At 37.6% G+C, this 24,829-nt stretch overlaps 1 protein-coding gene across 3 annotated transcripts in view; it reads right to left on the reverse strand.

Annotated features, from left to right (window-relative positions):
- Slc39a10 (solute carrier family 39 member 10) overlaps window positions 1-24,829 on the reverse strand; it is a 126,349-nt gene that overhangs the window by 13,549 nt on the left and 87,971 nt on the right. For all 3 annotated transcript variants that reach the window (XM_040753637.1, XM_040753639.1, XM_040753640.1), the window contains 4 exons: window positions 22,058-23,082; window positions 19,792-19,999; window positions 5,252-5,421; window positions 4,055-4,243 (listed from right to left, as the gene is read on the reverse strand). In XM_040753637.1, coding sequence (XP_040609571.1) covers window positions 4,055-4,243; window positions 5,252-5,421; window positions 19,792-19,999; window positions 22,058-23,082 — 1,592 coding nt within the window. The remainder of the gene's footprint in view (window positions 1-4,054; window positions 4,244-5,251; window positions 5,422-19,791; window positions 20,000-22,057; window positions 23,083-24,829) is intronic.

Below are 24,829 nucleotides of genomic sequence, written 5' to 3' on the forward strand. Positions count from 1 at the left end.
ATGTCTATTTTCCCACTACAATGGATCTCCCTTTGCCCTGGGTGTAGTCTGCTTTGAGATGTGCATGGGTAAGTTTATTAACATGAAGCATACAACAAGTGACCTGCAAAATGAGAATTTAGTAAGGTACCATATGACAATCACTGATTCTTAACAACTTTCTTGTAACTTTGTAAGCAGACACTGAATATAATTTAACCCTCAACTACGTAGTGTACTAACTGCTGCACCTCATGGATTAGGCTTGAATCCCTCTCTCTTTTCACTTAGCGGTGTGGCGTTTTACGACGTACTTCAGTCACTGTCTACCAGAATGAACAACTCTTTGCACTAAAATGTCTGCTTTTCTCTAATGTTAGTTTTAAAAGCATATACTCTAGAACAGTGGAAATAAGTTGTGGCCTCTCTGGGACTGCTTACTGCCTGGCATGGGCATCTTCAGGCTGGTTTCTAGGATGTAAACTACAAGTCAGGTGTTTAACCACACTAAGTGCTGTGTGTATGCTTGCATGGCTAGTTGTGCCTGAAGCAGTCTCCAATTACAGGCACTGATGGTTTCCTCTTTCCCCATGTAAGCACTCTGCTGCAGTTCTAAGCACACGGATCTACCCCAGGACATAGAATTTTGGCTGGCCTTGACTAACACAGTGTAGTATGCTCTGTAATAATTGTTTTTACTGTAGTCTTGCGCTGCTTTTCTTCTGTGCATGTGGATATGCATGTGTGGGTATGTTCATGTGGATGAACATGTGGGTGCCTACCTGGAGGCCAGAAACCCATCTCAGCTGTTGTTCCTTAGGAGTCATTCACCTAATATTTTTCTTTCCTCTTCCTTTTTTTGACACTGAGTCTCTCAATGGCCTGAAACTTGCCTATTAGGCTAGCCTGGTTGGCCGGTGAGCCAGTTTCCACTTTCCCCGTGCTGGGATTACGGGTGTGCACCACCATGCCCGGATTTTGTGTGGGTTGTGAAGTATGAACTTAGGTTCTGCTTGCATGGCAAGTACTTTACTGGCTGCAGCATCTTCCCAGCACTTTGTTCTATTTTACTTATGTATAAGCATCCTTTTAAAATACATAGTAATTGCCAGTGGCGGTAGCACATGCCTTTAATCCCAACACTTGGGAGGCAGAGGCAGGTGGATTTGAGTTAGAGGTTACCCTGGTCTACAGAGTTAGTTCTAGGACAACCAGGGCTATATAGAGAAACCCCGTCTTAAAAAAGCAAAACAAACAAATATCATAGTTAATTATGCCTATTGATGGAGTTCAATTTGGTATTTTGAAACATGCACCCAGTATGTACTGATCAAAACAGACTAATATTTCCCCTCTTTATCATTTATTGATGACTGAAAGCCTTTGTGACCTACTCTTCAGGATCTCCATGAATTATAACGACATTATTCTGTTTTACAATTGTCATTAGACTCCCTGAAACATTGGAACTTCTTTTTGAATTGTGGTTTCAGTTATCTTGCTCCTATCTTCCCATCCTCTGGAAACCACTATCTACATGCAGGTAACAGTTGTTGGTGTCCATACAGGAGAGCAAGAAGTATTTGTCTTTCTGGTTTGGCTTATTTTATTCACCACATCTTCTAGTCCCATGCATCTTGGTGATAAGATTTTAATTTTCTTGGACTGAAATTATTCTTTTCTGCACCTGTACCAGCTTCTTCATTCAGAAGGACTGATCCCTTATTTTCGGTACTGTGAGTAGTGCCACTAATCAATTTTCACTTTTACTTCTTGTACTTTAGTATCATACTTGAAAAAAACAAAAAGTTCAGACCAATAACTTGAAATGTTCCCTTCCTTTCGCCTAACAGTTTTATGTTCTCAGGTTTCTGATTTCTGTAGGAGGTGTGAGATGTGCCTAGTTTCAATCCTTTTGCTTGAGGAGTTCCAGCACCACCTACTGCTGTCTTGGTCATGCGGCTCTGCAGCCAGCCTATTTTGAAGTCCTAACTGGGAGTCCTCTGCCTTCTGACTTTGTCCTGTTTCAGACTGCTTTGGCTTTGGGGTCTTTGCTCCCACATGAAGTTTAGAAATTTTTCTCTAGTTCTATCAAGACTGCCATTAACCGCCTTGCTGTTTTAATGAGTACTACATTGAATCTGCAGCTTGAGCTGGGTTTTAAGGGCATTTAACAATTTATTTCTGATCGGTGGTCTTCCCTATTTTTCCCCCTTGAACCTATAGTTATTGTAATGGGATTTCTTGCATAATTCCTTTCTCAGGCGGCTCGTGTCATATTTTTATCAGCTGGAATTTTCCTGAATGTACCATTTAGCACTTCTGCTGTCTTTTGGTAGAATTCTTAGGCTTCCCTGTGAATAGACTCCTATCTTCTGCAAAAAAAGAAATGTGAAATCCTCCAGCTTCCATGCGTGCTTTCTGTTATTACCTTTTCTTCTCTGACCACCATAACTATGATTGGTAGCATCACACTGTTATTCAGAATCAGGAAGGAAACACATTCACAGTTTTCCCAACGCAACATCATGCTGGCTGTGGCTTTGTCACAAACACCTGCTAAAATGCTGAGATACGTTCCCCTTTTATACTCAAACTGTTCAGTTTTGTTTAATTATGAAAGAATACAGATTTTCACCAAATTCCTTTCCTGCATCTACTGAGATGATAATATGCTTTTTAGGTGACAGAGTATTAAACATTTGTGATTATTTCATCTAATCACTTACCAAGTCTTCTCTTATCTAGTATTAAACAGTTCCTATTATCACTTACTACTTGTCATTCTTTGTGCTGTGACCCTGGCCCAAGCCCTTATCACTAGTTTTCTGAAATATCCTACACAGGTTCCATAAGCAACTCCTGTTTCTCTCCAACCAGCCTTGCTCTGGCAGGCTCATCACCATTTTACTGTTCAGGCATCTGTTGGAAATAATTATCATATCTTTCACATAACCTCTTAAGCATAATGTATAATTATATCCATTCATTAATACATAATTAGATTCATTTCATTTTTCTCTCAAGTTCATCCTTTCCAGCTTCTGTTACTGTAGCCATACCACATTCCACAGATGCAATTTTTCTGGGATTCTCATCTTAATCAGTCCTCTTCTGAAGACAAGCAATAAAAACTAAGTACATGATCTGAAATGTGATAGGAAAATAAAGAAATAAAATGGACTTCTTGTTTAGATGGTAAGTGGAGATCATGAAGATCAAAGACACAACTAATGTCTGTATGAACTAGTCACTCCCTAATCCCAGTTCGGAGATCTGTTCCAAGTCTATTTTTGTCTCAAAGGAATACATACAAAAATGTGTGCGTGTGCATGCACACATGCAAACAAAATTATGAATGCCCAGAGTATTGGAAAGAAAACACTGCATTTGGTATTAACAAGAGAGAAGAAATATATACTCTTGTCCATTTGTGGAAAGTTTTACTTTAATACACTGGGGCTATTTATGTGTCACTACTTCAGACATATCACTGTTTAAGCTAATGTGAACTGGTGTGAACAGGCTTAAACCACAGCAAATGGTAGTAGCTTTAAACCAACCTACGGACATTTTCCTATGTGCAACATCAGACACAGACAGCTGCAGGACAATCAAGGTTGTGGAGACATCTTCTCTCAAGCGGTGTTATCAGTATTAAAAAGAATTACTGCTTCCATCATTTCCCACTGCTGTCTACCAAATGAGTCCTGTTATCCTGATCCCTTCTTCCCTGTGGTATTTTTACTAGTGAAGTTTTTCTGATAAAGAAGATGACAAAAAAACTTCACTATAAGATAATACAATGGAAGTCACTTAAAACTGAAAGGGAAGATTGATAAGATCTGTTTCCATATACAGTCTTACAATAAAACTGGTTAGTAGCTTTCTGCATTCTACTTAAATCATTAGGTAAGATGAAATGCGCACTATCTCAGACATGGTTGCACCTTGATTATAAATGTAGTGACAAAGGCCACAGGCAGGAAGTACACACCAATATCACGTTAAGAAAATCTATGTGGTCAGAAAGAGATGCTTTTCATTTAGAACTATACCCAATAAAAACTCTTACTCTTTGTTGCTTGTAGTGCTTAAACATTCGAATGCAGTGCTCGATGATGAACAGTAAGTAAATGCCTCCTAGGGCAACAAGTCCTTTCAATACAGCATCATATTCTTCCAAAAACTTCTTAGATTCATGTTCATGCGAATGACCATGTCCATGTGCGTGCTGGTGACTGTGGTCATGTCCACCTTGAGACTATTAGACAATACAGAAAATAACTGAAATTATTTCAAATTTTGACCACAACATATTATAGACATAGAAAGACTATCTTCTAGTTTTTAATTTTTACTTTTTATTGGCATATTAAAACTGTACATACTAATTGGGTTCCTTGACTATTTTGATACATGCATGTATTGTACAATGTTCAAGTCATATTAAATTTCCTCAAACATTTATCATTGCTTTATGGTGAAAAAAATCACCTGGAGTCCTTTCACACACACAATCTCTGCATCTATAGCACACCTATCCTCACTTTATCCTTATCTACAGTCACCTCTACTATGCTAAAGAACAGCAGAGCTTACACCTCCCACCTAACCCTAACTTAGGAACCACTGAGAAGACAACCTCTCCCATTCCTCTTGCTGTTCTCCTTCCTCAAAGTTTCAGAACCCACATGTGACATATAAATAGTTTTTAAATCTCAAAGTGCTTCACTGATATTATATCACATAAAGTTGTCTTCCAGTTAATTTCCTTGACTTATTACCTGGAAATTGTTATATTTCATGATAAAACAAATACCTCTAAGGGTTAGAAAAATACTAATGAATGAATGAAGCTGGAAGAAATAACAAAAAGTAATGAGTCCTTTGTAAACAGAAATTAATGGCATCACTTAAACCACAAATATTTAGTAAAACAAATCATTAACTCATTCAAAGTATTCACCACTGAACCCTCCTGGCTATATGCACAATCAACACAACATACCACATGCATTTCTTCTAAAGATTTTCTTGATATACTACAAAGATCTGATCTATCACACCTGATCCCATTTAAAACCTAAAGGCTCAATTTATTTAAAAATAATGTAATTAAAAATTGTGATAATGTGTAAAACAAGCTTCAACCTGTAAGAACATACAACTATACAAATAAAACCAGCACTGCTATGGTGTGTTACTCAAGAATACTCTCAATACTAGTATCATTATGTGTAACTTTTAGGAAATTCAAAGGATTTCTTACATGGGGCAGTAGATGAAGAAGGGCATCTCCACTCATTGTCCCTACAGCTAGTGCAACAAGGAACGTGAGAAGGAATTTGAAGCATCCTTGGTTGATGATGGGAACCAAAATCACTCCCAGTAAGGAAAGCAGGCTAATGACGGTGATAGAAATGATGCCACAGATCCACGCTGCAGGGAAACATTCAGTATTAGTCCAACAGCACAAAGAGAAAGTGGGAACAGACAAACAAGAGACACGTCATCTTACCAAGAGCACTCAGAAGAAATTTTATGGTATCACTGTGCTTCAAAGAAAAATAAAAACATGATCTATAGCCAACGTGAACACTTAGAGAAACTCCAATCAATCCATGCATAGTGCCTACCATGGTTACACTAGAATAGTAACTTCAAATGACTAAGGCCACCAATATCCAAACAGTAATAATTTCTTTCACTGTTTAAAAGCAGAGAATAAGTAATAAAGTTATTTAACAATATAAATATAGAACTTTCCTGTATCGAATGATTGATTTACCTACTATATTATAATTGAAAGTTTTCATAACACTATGTTTAAGTGGAAGTACATTCATAAGTTTAATAGGACAGTATCATAAACTATAGCATACTCTTGTAATCTTAGTTACTCAAGAGGCTAAGGCTGGAGGACTGCAAGTTCAAATTTAGATTTGACAATTTAGCAAAACCCTATCAAAGTAAAAAAAAAAAAAAGGGCGGGGGGGCAGACCATTTGTCATGGCAGTGGCTCCTGTTAGCATACCTGAGGCCCTGTACTGTAAGGGCACGTAGATGAGTGTGGAAATGATGCTAAGATGTGCACTAAATGCTCAACTTTACCAAAATGGTTTGTGTTCATCTATTGTGCATGGTAATCTGCATTCCATGATGTCAGTTGACACAGTCAAAATGACAGTATATCTTCATTAACTAACAGAACTAATACAATAAGTTGTCCATCACTCATGGGAAGCTATGTAGCTTACTCTCTTAAAAGATAACCACTATCAGATAAGAATGAGAAACTAAGAAGACCAAAGACCCAAACATATAACTAATACCACAGGGAAGAGGTCATGACACTAGACTGAGAATCAAATTTCTAACCCTTGCAAACATTCTGAGGCAAAGAAGGAACAGAAATGCCATTTTCCAAAGATCTTAGGTGAGAGAAGCATTGTCAAAGCATCAAGGACGCTGAATCAAAGGACTAAAAGGAGCCCTTTCCATCTGATGTTATTAACAGGGTATACTAATTAAAAACCCTATTTCAGGAAGAAAAGACCAAGGTCAAGAACTCATTTAATAATGATAACAAAATCACTGTACCTCTGTTCGTTGGCGATGACAATGAAATCTGTGAAAGAACCGAACAGTGTCAATGGGTCAAAGAAGGGCCTCAATATTTATTTTGATTTTATGTGTATTAGTAATGTCTTTTCCTCCATGTGCCAAAGGTGGCCAGAAGAGGGCATCAGATCCCTGGAACTGTTCATAGATGGTTGTAAGCCGCCATGATGGTACTAGAAACTGAACCTCGGTCTTTTGCAAGAGCAGCAAGTGCTCTTAACCACTGAGCCATCTCTCCACCCCCAAGGGGCCTCAATAAATTTTACAGCTGAGGTTTTGAAGTCAGTAAACTAACAAAGTAGCTATACCAACAAAAGTTTGTTAAAACCACCAAAGCTCTATCCAGCTTTAATCATATTCATGGGATATGGAAAGAATAAAGAGAAACTGTACTTCTGACTAAATGAGACAAAGCAATGTTGGTAACAAAAACATCACAGAGACAAAAATATCTTCTGCAGTCACGCCTGACTTCACCTTTCCAAATATGCATTATCCTTCACTGGCAATGCTCCAATCCAGAAGCAGTTTATCTCAAAACAATGACTGGAAAGCAACTCCCATAAAGAATTTAAAGCAAGAAGCAGTAAACTAACTGGGAAAACCAATAATCTACATTCTAGAATATTCCATAAGCTGGTAAACTTTTTACTGTAACTGAATATACTTACTAATGTAAATATGAAGGTCAATACTGTCAATATGATAGCCTAAAGTATACCTTAATAATAGTAACTTCCTAATTATCAGAAATGTATATTAATCACTTATTCTGAACAAAAAAAAATCTCATGAATAAATTACCAAAACTATCCAATCACAATATTTTATTTCTATGCCACAATGTCTAGGAAAATTCATACATAAAGACGCTAAATTAAAGTCCATTGTTTGCAAAATGTCTAGTTGGGTAAACTTGTTATCCATTTTTCCCCCTCAGGTTACACTCTATACAATACATCCTATATGTTCACTCTTGAAGCATGGAGACATTTGTAAAAAATTTCTAAATTTTAATCTAGAAAATGGTACTTATTTGATATTCTATACATTTGAAAGGATTAACCAGTCATATAATGTAAAAATTTGCAAAATATTGGCACTGGAATCATTTAAATTTTAATTTATTCTTGAGTTGAGTCATATTAAATATATATTAATTAGCATATTTTAAAAAATCTGCTCCTAGAATTGAGGGAAAGTCTAATGGTTGAGCACTAAGCATTCACAAGGCTCTAAGTTTAAACATAGTACAAGAAAAAAATTTGCTTGTTAAAGAGTTGAGAGAAAATCTACTACTTAAACAATACGCTACTCAAAAGGAACATTGTCTTATACAAATGCCTCTAAAACCCTCATGCTAACTTCTGGTTAGGAGTCTCTTGGATGCCTAGAAACACTCTATGAATTCACACAAATTGTAATCTTCTGCAATGGCAATTTCAAATGGCTCTTGGTCAGCTCTATGCAAGAGTCAAGTAGTCAAATTAACAAAATCTAACTCAACAAACATCAAATTTTCAATATGCTAATGGCTGCATTAAACATTATAGAAAAAATCAGTTACCAGCAGAGTAACATACATAAAACTAATCACATACATCTGGGAGTTGTGTGAGCTCATGTGTGATGGCTATGGTGTTGCGGAATATTTAACTACATAAAGATGTGCTGCATTTGTTTAATTACGTAAAGATGTGTTGCTGTTTCTCTTGCCTGCCTAAGGGACCTGACTGGCCAACAGCAAGGGAGAAGGTGAGACTTCCCGGCAAAGACAGTAGGGAGGAGAAGGAATTTAGGCTAGAAAAGAAAGAAAAAGAGATGCCATGGAGACGCCAGGGGGCAGCCAACCAGAAACAGAGGAAACAAAAAAGTAGGACATACAGAATGACAGAAAGGTAAAAATCCCAGAGGCAAAATGTAGATGAATAGAAACAGGTTAAATTAAGTTAAAAGAACTAGTGGGCCTACGCTAAAGTCAAGCATTCAAATTACTAATGAGTCTCTGTGTCTTTTACTTGGGAGCTGATTGAGCACCCAAAGAAAATCCAACTGCACTATCATCCTTATGTCTCTTCCCTTCCAGAACGAAAATCTGTGGTCTCAGACAATAGGAAAGAGGACGATCAGCTGTGATTAGAAAACCTTCAGTAGATGTGATAGTTGACATCTGAAACTCTAAAAAGACTATACTCTCACAAAGGAAAAGGCCTTCCATAATTCAATCCAGGGTCATGACTTCCCAATCTAAAGGGTGTGCTCCCACTCAGAGGGCATGACATCTACTTAGACAAGAGTCAGTGATACTGCTGAAGCAGGTCAAAGAAAAGGAGTATGCTGAAAACTGTTCCTTCCAATGACTTACATTGATGGGGAAATGTTCTTCTGAGTATATGTTTGTCATATTGGTTGATTAACAAAACACTGTTGGCCAATAGGGCAGCAAGATAGGTCGACTAGGATATGAGGAGGATTCTGGAAATGTAGGCAGAGAGGAATCATCTTGTGATCCCAGGAAGTGACACAGCTGGGCAGAAACTGCCACTAGCTAACCATAGAGGTCTGAGGTCTATACAGACAGGCAGGAAGTGACATAGCTGGGCAGAATCAGAATATAAGCAGGAACCAACAGGAAATCGCTCTCTGCTCTCTCTTCTCTGTGGAGATGCTGAGCAGATGTGATATAGACCCCAAGGGGATAAAGAGGCCTGGACCTTTTCTCTGGTAAGATAAGGCCATGAGGTAATACATAGATTAGTAAGTAGTTATGGGTTAAGAATAAGAAGCCCAAGTTGCCAGCCAACAGCTTAAAACTAATATAAAGTCTGCGTGTTCCTTTGGGGCAGAGAAGGGCAGTGGGACCTAGCCAGGCCAGAGAAAACCTCATTACATTACATGCCAATACAAAATTCAGATAAAAGTACATTAAAAATGATTCAAAGGTTTTTGGTTGTTCCTTGTTTACTTGGCAAATGCTTATCAATTATTTAATCATTGATCACCAACTGGAAATTTAAAGCAAAAAGGTTTAAATAAATAAAATTAATTTATATGTACCTTTAAAATGTACCTTTTAAAACGTTTCTATTTTTTTAATTAGGAAAATTACAGTATGCTTCCATATGAAATATTTTAAAGAGTATCTTCAAAAGAATATTTTTATTTGTTTTTGAAACAGGGTTTCACTATGTAGACTTAGCTGGCCTGAAACTCTTTATATAGACCAGGCTGTCCTTGAACTCTCAGAGACCTGCCTGCCTCTTGAGAGATGAGGTTAAAGGTTTGTGCCACCATATCCAAATAACATAGTCTTTTAAAATACATCACCAACTGAAGAGTAAAAGCAAGTTTCAATTGGGTAACTCATTGATGAAACAAATAACCTGGGACAGCATCACAGTTTAACTCTTTCATGTGAGCCTTGTCTTTGATTGGTAGAGATAGCAATGAGAACAGTTGTTGGCAAGGGTATGGAGCAATTAGAATTTCTGAACAGTAATGGAAAATAAGTAACAACGTAACCAGTTTGAGAATTGTTTGGCAGTTCCTCAAAAGGCTAAATACAGACACAAGCCATACAAACCAGGAATTGGGTGGAAAGGCAGACTTGTGGGCTTACGTATGTATGTCATGTTGCTGACAAAGGGTCAGTGCCCAAATGACACACCTAAAATGAATGAAGCTTTAAGTAAAACAAGCCAGCAGGTAAGAAAACACACATTGCTTAATTCTACTTATGTGATGTATGTAGAATAGTTAAAATTTCATAAAATTGTGGTACTTTCAGAGAATTCTTAGCCAACTTTTACATACAACTTGTCCTTCACTTACTAAAGGAGGCTTTACAAAAAAGGATAGGCATAATTGTAATTATGCCAGAAAGTAAGAAGAAATGTTAACAGTTAATCTAAATGACAGTTCCAAATTTGAGCTAAGTGTGATAAAGATGAAGACAACATTGTATAACTGGATAAAATTATCACAATATACTCACACTTAGTTCAAAATCACTAGACATAGGCAGTAAGGTTAATAATTTATCTACTACAAGTTTTCACCTATTTGTGCCAGTCCTAAGAAATAATAACATAAGCCAGCGAGCTAGAGAGCTGGCTCAGTGGTTAGAAGCACTCGCTGCTGTTGCAGAGGATCTGGGCTTAAATCCCAGCACCCACATGGATCACAGCCGCCTGTGACTCTAATTCCAGGAGACTTGATGCTCTTTTGGCCTCTGAGGGCACAAGGCATGCACATGGTACACAGACATATACACAGGCAAAATACTCATACACACTTAAAAAAATCAGAAACTTCCAGACATCATCTATAGATGACAACTATTGTGTGACAACTGTTTCATTAGCACTACTAAACTTCCTGTTTCAATTATTTACCTTTAATTTTTCCAAAAATAATCTGTTCTCTACTACTATGATTTGTACATTCATTTTTCTAGCAAGTTACTAATCCTTCTCATGGAAAATAACAACTCTTTTTTTTTGACCCACCCACAAGTGTGAAGCTCTTTTGAATATTGTATATTTGAAATACCTTTCCAGGTTGCTCACTGGTTTTTAGCTTACATAAGCTCCTAGTTTTCGATATACACCAGGGGGAAAAAAACAATGCAATGTTTTTTTTTTCCAATTTCCAACCAAATAGCTGTTCTATTCTAATCACAATTTATTTGGTATAAAACAAAGTAAAACACAGCTGGAAAGGTATCTTTTAGAAAACTGATACCTAGCAAGCAATATTCAAACTATTAAATACAACTAGCTAATGTTTTCTTTATTTGTACCCAAGATACCAAATGTAATAAAAAGAGCTAAGTGTCTGCAGCAAGCTTCACTTCTTCTGCAAATTAGGTTGCTTGAAACACTAAAGGTCTTCAAGCTTAGTTATTCACCAAGTCCTTTTCTCATTACCAGGAGAGAAAATGCATTCTTTTAAAAAGAAGCGCTCATCTGTGGAAACTTTCTAATTAACTCGGTGCAAAGCATGCGCAAGATGGCAGTTTTCTACACTGTTTCAGCATTTTAATTGGCAGAAAATGCTTAGCAGCCTCTTCACAGCCCCTCCTGGTAATTAAGCTAGGGTCAACTCTATGACTAAATGAGCCAATCTTGTGAAACAAACGATTTCTAGCATGCACACTATTCAGGGTATTTGGTTTACAGCAGTCTTTGAACAAAGTTAATGAGGTAGTAGTTGAGTCACTATGGGAGATTTATATAAAACAAGTTAACCTTTCTTAATGGTGCAGCAGTCATTAAGAATAATTACTAGCAGGGCATTCTCTCTAACAATTATTAACATCTATCAGGACATAATTAATTCAAGCTGCATTTCTGACAATGCTAAAAACCACCTGCAAACAACTAATCAATATTCACTATTTGCAACATATTTGTTTTCAAAACAAGCACAATGTCCTCTAAGGCTTTTGAATTGAATAAGCTGTAACTTCCAGTATTACTACTTGCATACCTGTCAACAGCTTTATTTCAATATATAGATTATGGCAATACTACAACATAGACAACACTAATTAAAAGCCCTAATTCACCACTGGCATGAAAACAAAGAACTGGAAATTTTTTTAGAATCCTTCAAAATAAAAACCCTATTGGTTTTTAAATGAAGCAATCTTGTTAGTTTCCATTTTTCTCTACAAGAAATGTACATTTTATTTTCAATTAAGGTTAATCTCTAATTCCCTTTCTGTGTCAGTGAGAGGGACAGTATCTCATCTGCAAAGAACAGTGTGCATGAAGTTGAGAGAGAGGACAAGTTTATCTTCTTCACAATGAACATTCAAATTCAATTGTGGACTCGCTTCGTCACCACTCTTCCTACCAGGGTGAAGCTAGGCTTGAGGGTTTATCTTTCCTTTCTTTCTTTCTTTCTTTCTTTCTTAAAGATGTACTTGCTATGTAGGCCAGGTTGGCCTTGGACTCATAGAACCACCTGTGTGTGCCTTTTATTACAGGACATGTGTACATATTTGGTTTTTAAGAATATTCTAATCAACTTCTAGAATCATAGTTATGCCAACCCTCTCTACAACTTTTCTTTTAGGTCTACAAATCTGCCACAATGCTCTTAAATACAGCTCTATCTACCACCTCTCTCTGCTCTCATTTACATTCTAGTAAAGCATTAAGATCCACTTCTGGAAGGAACAGGCCCACAGCACCAGAGAATAGGGATAGGACTATAAAAGCCACACAGAAATCTAGAGTTCAAACTTCAAACCAGGCAGCTTTGTAAACTTGAACAAAGCACTTCTCCAAGCCTTACAAAACTGAAATACAAGAATGTACCTACCTCAAGGTTTTAATAAATCAAAGAGTTAGGAACAGTAACACAATCAACGGTCACAGTTATATGGGAGGATGAAGCAGAAGAGACAGACCTTAAAAATTATTTTATGAAGATGATAGGGACCCTCAAAGAGGAGACGAGGAAATCCCTTAAAGAAATAAAAGAAAAAACAAATAAAAATACATGAAATGGAGGAAAAGATGAACCAAAAAATTCAAGAAATAAACAAGTCTCTTAAAGAATCTAAAGAGTACCAAGAAAAAACAACCAAACAAATGAAGGAAACAACTCAAACAGTTGAAGGATTGAAAGCTGAAATAGAAACAATAAAGAAAACACAGAATGAAGGGATGCAGGAAATAGAAAAGCTGGGTAAACGATCAGGAACTGCAAATGCAAGTATCACCAATAGAATACAAGAGATAAAAGAGAGAATCTCAGGTGTTGAAGACTCATTAGAGGATCTACAGTCATCAACCAAAAAAATCTCAAAACCAACAAATCCCTAACACAAAATATCCAGGAAATATGGAAAAGAAGCCAAACCTGAGAATAATAGGTATAGAAGAAGGGGAAGAAATACAGCTCAAAGGTACAGAAAACTTCCCTAACCTAAAGAAGGATATGCCTATGAAAATACAAGAATCTTACAGAACACCAAATAGGCTGGACCAGAAAAAGAAGTCACCTGGCCACATAATAATCAAAACATCAAACCTACAGAATAAAGAGAAAATATTAAGAGCAGTTAAAGAAAAAGGCCAAGTAACATATGCAGGCAGACCTATCCGAATTACACCCGATTTCTCAATGGAAACTAAGAAAGCCAGAAGATCCTGGACAGATGTCCTTCAAATGCTAAGGGAACAAGGATGCCAGCCCAGACTACTATATCCAGCAAAGCTCTCAATTACCATAGATGGAGAAAACAAAATATTACATGACAAAGCCAGATTTAAACAATACATATCTATGAATCCAGCTCTAAAGAAAGTGCTAGACACAATGAAGATAACTACACTCACAAAGACATAGGCAATAGATAATCCAACTTTACCAAACACGAAAAGAAAAAGGGAGAAGAACCTACACAAAATAACTCCACTACCAATAAATCAAGCACAAACAAGAACCATCAATCAATGGTCATTAATATCCCTCAATGCCAACGGTCTCAAATTGCCTATAAAAAAACACAGACTAGCAGAATGGATATGGAGACAGAACCCATCCTTCTGCTGCATACAAAAAACACATCTCAACATCAAAGACAGACGTTACCTCAGAGTAAAGGGTTAAGAAAAGGTTTTCCAATCAAACAGACCCAAGAAACAAGTGGGTGTAGCAATCCTAATAGCTAAAAAACTAGACTTCAAATTAAAATCAATCAAAAGAGATGAAGAAGAACATTTCATATTCATCAAAGGAAAAGTCCATCAAGATGAAGTCTCAATTTTGAACATCTATGCCCCAAATACAAAGGCACCCACATTCGTGAAAGAAACAATACTAAAGCTCAAATTGCACATAAAAATCTCACACACTAGTAGTAGGAGACTTCAACACTCCACTCTCACCACTAGACAGGACCTCCAGACAGAAACTTAACAAAGAAACAAAAGAACTAGTAGAAGTTATGACCCAACTTGGTTTAACAGACATCTATAGAACACTCCACCCAAACACAAAGGGATATACCTTCTTCTTGGTGCCACATGGAATCTTCTCTAAAATTGACCACATAATAGGAAATATAGCAAACCTCCACAGATATTAAAAAATTGGAATAACCCCCTGTATCTTATCAGACCATCATGCATTAAAATTAGAATTTAACAAATCGCAGAAACCCTACAAGCTCATGGAAATTGAACTATGCACAATTGAACCAACCCTGGGTAAAGGAAGAAATAAAAAAAAAAAAAAAGAAATTAAAGACTTCCTGGAATTCAATGAGAATGAAGACACAACATACCCAAACTTATGGGACACTCTGAAAGCAGTGCTGAGAGGAAAGTTCATAGCACTAAGGCCCACATGAAGAAACTGGAGAACAGTCATACTAGAGAATTAATAGAAAAAGAAGCAAACTCACCCAGGAGGAGTAGACACCAGGAAATAATCAAATTGAGGGCTGAAATCAATCAAGTAGAAACCAGGAAAACATTGCAAAGAATCAATGAAACAAAGAGTTGGCTCTTTGAGAAAATCAACAAGATAGACTAACCTTTCTCCAAACTAACCAAAGACAGAGAGAGAGTATGCAAATTAACAAAATCAGAAATGAAAAGGGGAATATAACAACGGACACTGAGGAAATCAGAGAATCATCAGGTCATACTTTGAAAACCTGTACTCCACAAAAATCGAAAATTTAAAGGAAATGGACAATTTCCTGGATAGATATCACTTGCCAAAACTAAATCAAGAACAGATAAACAATCTAAACAGACCTATAACCGTTAATGAAACAGAAGCAGTCATCAAAAGTCTCCCAATCAGAAAAATCCCAGGCCCAGATGGCTTCAGTGCAGAATTCTACCAGAAATTCAAAGAAGAGCTCATTCCAATACTCCTCAAAGTATTCCACACAATAGAAGACGGAGGCTCACTGGCAAACTCTTTTTACAAGGTTACAATTACCTTGATACCCAAGCCACACAAAGACACAACTAAGAAAGAGAACTATAGACCAATTTCCCTCATGAACATTGATGCAAAAATACTCAATACTAGCAAATCAGATTCAAGAACACATCAGAAAAATCATCCACCATGATCAAGTAGGCTTCATCCCAGGAATGCAGGGATGGTACAACATTAGAAAATCTATCAATGTAATCCACCATATAAACAAACTGCAAAAGAAAAACCACATGATCATCTCACTAGATGCTGAAAAAGCCTTTGACAAAATCCAGCACCCCTTCATGATAAAGTTCTTAGAGATATCAGGGATAACAGGAACATACCTGAATATAATAAAAGCAATATACAGTAAACCAACAGCTAACATCAAACTAAATGGAGAGAAACTCAACACAATTCCTCTAAAATCAGGAACAAGACAAGGCTGTCCATTCTCTCCATATCTCTTCAATATTGTACTTGAAGTTCTAGCTAGAGCAATAAGACAACAAAAGGAGATCAAGGGGATACAAATAGGAAAAGAAGAAGTCAAACTTTCACTATTTGCAGATGGTATGATAGTTTACATAAGTGACCAGAAAAACTCCGCAAGGGAACTCCTAGATCTAATAAATACCTTCAGCAAAGTGGGAGGATACAAAGTTAACTCAAAAAAATCAGTGGCCCTATTATATACAGATGATAAAGTGGCTGAGAAAGAAATCAGAGAAACACCACCCTTTACAATAGCCACAAACACCATCAAATATCTGAACAAGTGAAAGGCCTGTATATCAAGAACTTTGAGTCGCTAAAGAAAGAAACCAAAGAGGATACCAGAAAATGGAAAGATCTCCCATGCTCTTGGATTGGTAGGATCAACATAATAAGAATGGCAAACGCAATCTACAGATTCAATGCAATCCCTATCAAAATACTGGCACAATTCTTCACAGACCTTGAAAGAACAATAATCAACTTTATATGGAAAAACAAAAGACCCAGAATAGCCAAAACAACCCTATACAATAAAGGAACTTTAGGAGGCATCAGCATACCTGACTTCAAGCTCTATTGCAGAGCTATAGTCCTGAAAACAGCTTGGTATTGGCACAAAAATAGGTAGGCCAATAGAATCGAATTGAAAACCCTGATTTTAACCCACATACCTATGAACACTTGATTTTTGACAAAGAAGCTAAAATTATATAATGGAAAAAAGAAAGCATTTTCAACAAATGGTGCTGGCATAACTGGATATTGGCATGCAGAAGACTGCAAATAGATCCATGTCTATCGCCTTGCACAAAACTAAAGTTCAAATGGATCAAAGACCTCAACATAAATCCAACCACACTGAAACTCTTTGAAGAGAAAGTAGGAGATACTCTTCAACGAGTTGGTCCAGGAGACTGCTACCTGAACATAACACCAGTGGCACAGACACTAAGATCGACAATTAACAAATGGGAATTCCTGAATCTGAGAAGCTTCTGTAAGGCAAAGGACACAGTCAGCAAGACAAGGCAGTCAACAGAATGGGAAAAGATATTTACTAACTCCACATCTGACAGAGGGCTGATCTCCAAAATTTACAAAGAACTCAAGAAGCAAGTCTCCAAAACACCAAAGGATGCAATTAAAAAGTGGGGTACAGAATTAAATAGCGAATTCTCAATAGAGGAGGCTAAAATGACTGAGAGAGACTTGAGAAAGTGCTCAACATCCCTTGCCATCCGGGAAATGCAAATCAAAACAACTCTGAGATACCATCTTACTCCTGTCAGAATGGCTAAAATCAAAAACACTGAAGACAATTTATGCTGGAGAGGATGTGGAGAGAGAGGAACACTCCTCCACTGCTGGTGGGAGTGCCAACTCGTACACCCACTTTGGAAATCAGCATAGAGAGTCCTCAGGAAAATGGGAATAAGCCTACCACAAGACCCAGCAATTCCACTCTAGGCATATATCCAACATGCCTATGTTCCACTATGTTCATAGCAGCATTATTTGTAATAGCAGAACCTGGAATCATCCTAGATGCCCCTCAACTGAAGAGTGGATAGAGAAAAATGTGGTACATTTACACAATGAAGTACTGCTCAGCAGAAAAGAACAATGGAATCTTGAAATTCGCAGGCAAATGGATGGCACTAGAAGAAACCATTCTGAGTGAGGTAACCCAGTCACAAAAAGACAAACATGGTATCTACTCACTCATATATGGATTTTAGAGATGGATTAGGATAGTGCCAGTCTGAAATTCCACTGACAGAGAGTCTGGGAAACAGGAAAGAACCTAAGAGAGATATGCATGGTACGCCAGAGAAGAGGAATGAGGCAAGATCTCCAGAACAGATCGGTAACACAGTGGGAGGTGTGGGGGGGAGCTGGGAAGAAGAGAGGGGGAGAAGAGGAGTAGGCCATGGGGGAACAAGAAGGTTGAGTGGGAGGTAGAATAGGATGAGAAATAGCATAATAGAGGGAGTCATAGGTTAGAAGAAAGATTTGGCACCAATAAGACCTCTAGTGATCTAAAGGGATGACACCAACTGGCAAGGTAAGCAATAGTGGAGAGACCACCTTAAATGCCCATCCCTGATAATGAACTTGACATCTACCTTATATGCCATCCTAGAACCTTCATCCAGTGACTGATGGAAGCAGAGGCAAACACCCACAGCTAAACACTGAACTGAACCCATGGACCCCAGTGACAGAGAGAAGAATGATGAGCAAAGAATGGGCTGGCGAAACCAGCAGAGACAGCCCATCTGAACAAGGAGGAGCTCTTGGACCCCAGACCGACAGCTGGGAGACCAGCATGGGACTGATCCAGACTCCATGAGTGTGAGAGTCAGTGAAGAGGCCTGGGCAACCTATGGGGCTCTGGACAGTAGATCAGTATTTATCCCTGGCATACAAATGGACTTCTTGTGTCCATAACACAAAGAGGGATGCTCTCTCAGCCTGGACTGCCTGGAGCCTGCCCTGAGCGAAATGACAGACTCTGGATATCCCCTATATGGAAGGAAGTGGGGATAGGGTGGGAGGCTGGAGGAGATGGTGGGGAGGGTGAGGGAGGAGGGGAGAGAGAGGGAACTGGGATTGAAATGTGAAGCAAGCTATTTAAAATTAAAGTGACTAAAAAAATAAAAAAAAAACAAATGTCTTAATTATGGAGGTTGAATCCTAGCACAACTACCTACTACTTGACATGTTGGGAGAACAATATTGCCTACTTTCTAAGTCTGTTGGGAGGAATAAATGAGTTTAGAAGAAAGCCTGCAACATGTATTTATAAAGCAAATAAACTAAATTATTAATGCAATGTTAAAAACAAACAACTTCTATGCTGGAGGATCTCACATTTTAGAAAATATATCTAGTTTAAGTGCCAAAAATGCCTTGCAAGAGGTAAGAATATAGACAAGAAGGTAATCAAGCTATTTCAACAGTCAAAAAAAAAAAGATGAAAAAAGCAAAGGTTATAATAGTTAGAATATGTCTACAATTAGACTTCTCATTATACAAGAGAAAAAGGGGAAAGAAGAAAATCAGTGGGAAATAAGTTATAGATTCTATCAAAAGAATGGTGGTGGATTTCAAATCCAAGAGTTACAAACTATCATGTAGTAAAGTTTTGTAATGTTAGAGGGAATGCTTATGACCACAGGGGAGCTATCCAGCCACCTGGATATGATGGGGAAAAAATAATCAACCAGCCTAGGGACAGTTTGAAACAGTATTGGTTTTGTTCCATTGGAACCTGGAAGAAGTAGGAAGAGGAAGTTGGTAGGCAACTATGCGGCCTGTCAGAAACATTACTACTGTTTGACTCCCAGTTTCCCATTTTACTTCTTTAAAATCCAATCATCTTTGCTTTTCAAGAAGCCCTACACTTGCAAAAGATTAAATAATTGTAAGGTACATAAAATAACTTTAGAAGTCCTATTATTTACAGGTAGGTGCTTATCAAAAGTATTTCTATGTCCTTTTTAATCTTGTTCTTCTCTGTCCACAGAAAAACACTCCTCTATATGACCAGAAGAGTAAAAATAAAATTACACTCAGCCTTATCTCTCCCCCAGTATTTTATATGCATATCTAAATGTGATGAGAACAATAAAGTGACACAAAAATAAAGCCAACAATTTAGTATTTCATTTTAACCTATAAATTAAGAGACAGTATGAGTACTATCTTAAGGAAGAAAAGAATGTCTCTTACCTGATGCCCCTATATTTGCCTTATCTTCAGGAACCAGAGTTTTATCCTTATTTAAATCTTCAACTAAAAGTTTGTCAAAATGCTCAATACAAAGTCTGCTGTCAATCTGATACAGCAACGCAGGGCAAAGGTACGTAAACAGATCAGGTGAGATGGGAGAGTTGGCACCAAGACCAAAGTGTTTTAACAACTGGGTGACGTTCAAACACTGCAAAGAAACGGATAAAACAAATTGAGTATAAGCAGCTTTTTAAGGGCATTATGCAGAAAATAAATGATTATACAACATTCTAAATATCACTTGAAAATAACTGAATACAGATAGGTAAGAGACATCCTTTCCATAAGAATTTATGTAAAGATTTAAAATAGGAATACATTCTACTGGATCACTCAAGACTTTCTAGAGATTCTAGTCATTTTTCTATTCCAACACGTGAAACATAATGACTCAGCAGGGCTCTTCCCTAACCAACTGTGGTAGTATCAGGACTCAAACACAGACACTTTTTTTCCCTGCCAAAGGCATTCCAGGAGAACGTTATATTGAATCCTGGGGCACATTTTAGCTCAGTGAGTTTGATTATCACAACAGCAAAATAGTAACAACAATCCATTAAAACACATGTGCGCGCGCACACACACATGCCCCATACTATTAGTAAATTCTAGTTCAATGTGCCAGTGTGCACTGAGGGAAACAAGACGAAAAATGATAGGAACTCGGGGTGTTCCTCATTGCAAGGTCTTGGATTTAATCTCAGCACAAAAAGAAAAAAACAAGATTTATGCACTAACATTTTAAAAACAGAACAGAAAGCAAATACACAGGTTTAGATTTATCACAAGGAAAAGTCAATGTCTTACATTAAGGTAAGGAACTGGACCTCTATTTCCTCTTACATTAACCCAGTCTGGTTGCATACTTCTTTACTGAACTACTACCTAAGTATCTCATCTTTTCAATATCTCAAAGTAACCATGACAGGTCTTAGTAACTGCAAGGTACTACCCTACTCAATGCCCAACACAGTTTCAAAAGTTCCAGGGTGTCAGGGCATCAGATCTGTGAGGACAACAGCATAGAGAGCTCCTGGGTCTGACACACATAGTAAATATGAGAATATAACATTATCACCCAGGGAAGGCATTGAGGTCTTATCCAGAATGATAAATGTACACTTTAAAATCTCATTAAGATTTTAGTGTACTTTATTGTTAACACTACTGTTTATAACTGCTGGAAACAAGTATCTGCTGATTTAGCCAGGAAAGAACTGCAATGAATTTACTCAGATGCATATTAATCTCAAAAGCAGTGACTTCAACAAGAACAGGTCTGCCTTCCATCATCTGACGGTGCTGCTTACCCTTTATGTAAACATATAAAGTCAACAACCTTTTCTAAATTTTAATGAGATTGTTAGAAATCAGAATAAAAAGTAGCATTGGGCCAGGCGTTGGTGGCGCACGCCTTTAGTCCCAGCACTCGGGAGGCAGAGGCAGGCGGATCTCTGTGAGTTCGAAACCAGCCCGGTCTACCAGAGCTAGTTCCAGGACAGCCTCCAAAGCCACAGAGAAACCCTGTCTCAAAAAACAAACAAACAAACAAAAAGTTAGCATTGGTACACATATAACAAAAACAAGTACACTTTAAAAAAAATCAGGGAGGAATACAGAGAAACCCTGTCTCGTAAAACCAAAAAATAAAAATCAGGGAGGAAACAAATGTAAAAAGTCTCCCAAAGAATGAAGACTGAGGAGAAAACAAGACCATTCCATAAAGAAAGAAAGAAAGAAAAGAGGCTAATGCATGCGCAGACACCCAGCAACTAAACACTGACTGGGAACCATTAACTTACTTTAATCAATTAATAATTATGCAAGATAAGCTGTTCTAGCTATTTGCGAAAAGGTCAGGTTGAACAAGAGCAAATATGCCTTAATTTTCAAATATTTAAAAACCAACCATAGTATTAACAGTGACAACTGTTACTGGAGAGTCAGAATTCATAAAACAACATAGTAAAATGAAGAAAGAATATATTTTCAAACAACATTTAAATGTTTAAACTTGAGGAACCCAAGTTTGAGAATAAAACCAAGTTTAAAATTTTTCGACATTGATTTTGATTCATTAACCCTCAGCAGAGGCGTTACCGGACGTTCCTCAAGCATGCAGGTGTGACTACCCAAGTCTAACCTAAACTCTTCCACAACTACCAAGTACCCTCCACAGATACTGCTGTATATGTTTTATACCTACTTCATGTTGGCGGTCATCTTCATTATGATCTTTGTGGCTAGGAGTGGAATAAATTGCACTTTTTTTAACATGGGGTGCTTCTCGCTTTCTAGTATGTCGAAGTTCACCTTCATTATTAGGATCAAGATCCTGGTGTCCATGACCAAGATCGTGACCATCACGCTCTGGAAGATGTACATGAGGATGACCTAAGTTATGTACACGGTCAAGTTTGTGAACCCGATTATGCTCATATTGTTCACTGTGATCATGGCTGGGGAGGAAACCTGGTGTATTAACCTCAGAGTTTTCTTTTTTTCTCTTCCCTTTTTCCTTCCTCCTGACCTTCAGCGACTTAATTTCGGACTGTTCTTGTGTTTTATTGGTCTCGGTTGAAGGTCCGTGACCAGGATCCCCATGCTCACTGTGAGTGACAGAGTCATTGTGAACACGCCGAGTCGTGTTATGATCTGGGTGATGATGCGATCGATGTCGATGATGTAAGCGGTGATTGTGGTCATGCAGGTGTTTCTCGTCAGATTTGACGGGCACTTCAGCTGCCTCTTTCTCTGGGTCACATTTGTGGTTTCTTTTTGATGGTATACTGGTGGTGGTATGGTTTTCTGAATTTAAATGATTGTGGAAATGCTGGTGGTTGTGTGAATGAAAATGCTTTCCCTCTTGAACTGCCAGAATGTCTAAGTGAGAAACATGATCGTGGCCAAGGTCCTCATGATTAATCTCAACAACTTTGATCTCTCCAAGGCCCAAGTTTGTTAAAAGTTTCTCCAGACCAAGAAATGATAATCTTCCATTTTCACCATAACGGTCAAAAAGTTTTTCAATATAGTACTTTTTTTCATTTTCAGCATCCTGAACTGAAAATCTGCTTGACTCTGACTCTGTTATCCCACGATGATGTCTGTGAAGCTCCTCGGGGCCATGGTCATGGTCTTCATGGCAATGGTTGCAATGATGGAAAATAAATGTCAGCAAACAAATGAGGCAAAATTTCGTGTGTATATGTACCTTCATTTCTATTTTTCCTAAAGGGATTTAAAAAGACAGATGGTTAGTTTATACCTATGTACATTCTAGACAATAAAATTCTTTTGCATTTGCCAATCCACTCAACAAGTATTTTCTCCCATTTCCTTCATGATTGTAGTCATTCTTTGCTTCAGTACTCTCTATGAAAAATAGCCTTTTATTTAATTGTATTAGTGAACAGCCTTGTAATTAATACAAATATCTCAAGACACAGGAATATTTTGACTACTCTGAAAACACCAAAGACTCTATCTATATACATTTTTATTGTTGGCTTACTTTCTATCTGGTTCTTTGAAAATAAAAACAAAATGAAGCTTGCTGGTTCTTGCACACTGAGGTTCCGTTTAGGGCAATATGGAAAGAAGATGATTGACATGGGGGCTAGAAAGATGGCTCAACAGTTAGATAATATACACTGCTCTTACAGAGGACCCAACTCAGTTCCCAGCTGTGGCATCAGGCAGACTAAAAACCAGATGTAGCTTCAGCTCCAGGGAAATCTATACTGACTTCTTCTGGCCGCCACAGGTAACTGAACATATAAACAATACACACATAATAGATCTTTTAAAAATAATTAAAAATTGTTTTTAAAAACAGAAAAAATTCTCACTACTAACAAATGCTTAGAATTGGATACAATAAAAATCCAAGAGTAAGTAATTTTCTACAGTTGTTTGATATAGGATAATAACTTAAAATCAAACTTTTTTTTGTTTTGTTTGTTTTTCGAGACAGGCTTTCTCTGTGTAGCCTTGGCTATCCTGGAACTCACTCTGTAGACCAGTCTGGCCTCAAATTCAGAGATTTGCCTGACTCTGCCTCCTGGGAGTCTGGGATTAAAGGCATGTACCACCACCTGGCCAAATGTGCTTCTGCATGGCACAAAAACTAGAGCATGAAACTAGCAACTAATACCTTTGAAATAGCAAACAAACAGCTAGGAATACATTTAATAAAAGATGCCAAGGCCTTTACACAGAAAAGGGTCACACATTATTGAACAAAATTGAAGACTTAAGTAAATAGATGGCTATACTATGTTTATGAATGAATAAGTGTTTATAACACACAAGTCAAAATCCCAGAAGTTATTTTGTGAAAAGCAATGAGCTATATTTAATATACATGTGAAAACAGACAGGGTCAAGAATGGCCATGACAAGCCAGAGGGAAAAAACAAAAACAAACAGGAACAGGTGTTCTATTAGGTCTTAGAGACAGTGTGGTATTTGGTACAAAAATAGACCAAGGAAGCCAACTAGATGGCTCAGTGGATAAAGGTGTTTGCTATCCAGCCCAATAACCGGAGTTATATCCCCCAGAATCCACAATCTTGCAAGTTTGTCCTCTGTCCTGCAGGGTATGTTGCGGTGTTTGTGCACACAGACACAGACAGAGGAGAGGGAGAAGGAGAGGCGGAAAGGGAAAGGGAGAGGGGGAGAGGGGGGGGAAGAGAGAGAGAGATTAAAATAAAAAAATGAAGAATATGCCAAAGGAATATTTTTCCTTGGCTGGCTGGCTCAATTTGCACACAGAAGAAACACACACCCTGGCTGATCTCAGCTATAGCTAAAATAGGAGGTTAAATTCCAGACATACAGAAGTGCCCAAAAATGCTAGTCAATACAGGAGCCACCAGCAAAATGTGGGTACTGAAATCTAAACGAATGAAATTTGAATTTAAAATTCAGTCTCTTGGTTGTCATAGCCACATTTAAAATGCTGTTCCTCCACATG

This window comes from Mesocricetus auratus, unplaced genomic scaffold (assembly GCF_017639785.1).
Source record: "Mesocricetus auratus isolate SY011 unplaced genomic scaffold, BCM_Maur_2.0 Super-Scaffold_100010, whole genome shotgun sequence".
Taxonomy (NCBI): Eukaryota; Metazoa; Chordata; class Mammalia; order Rodentia; family Cricetidae; genus Mesocricetus; species Mesocricetus auratus.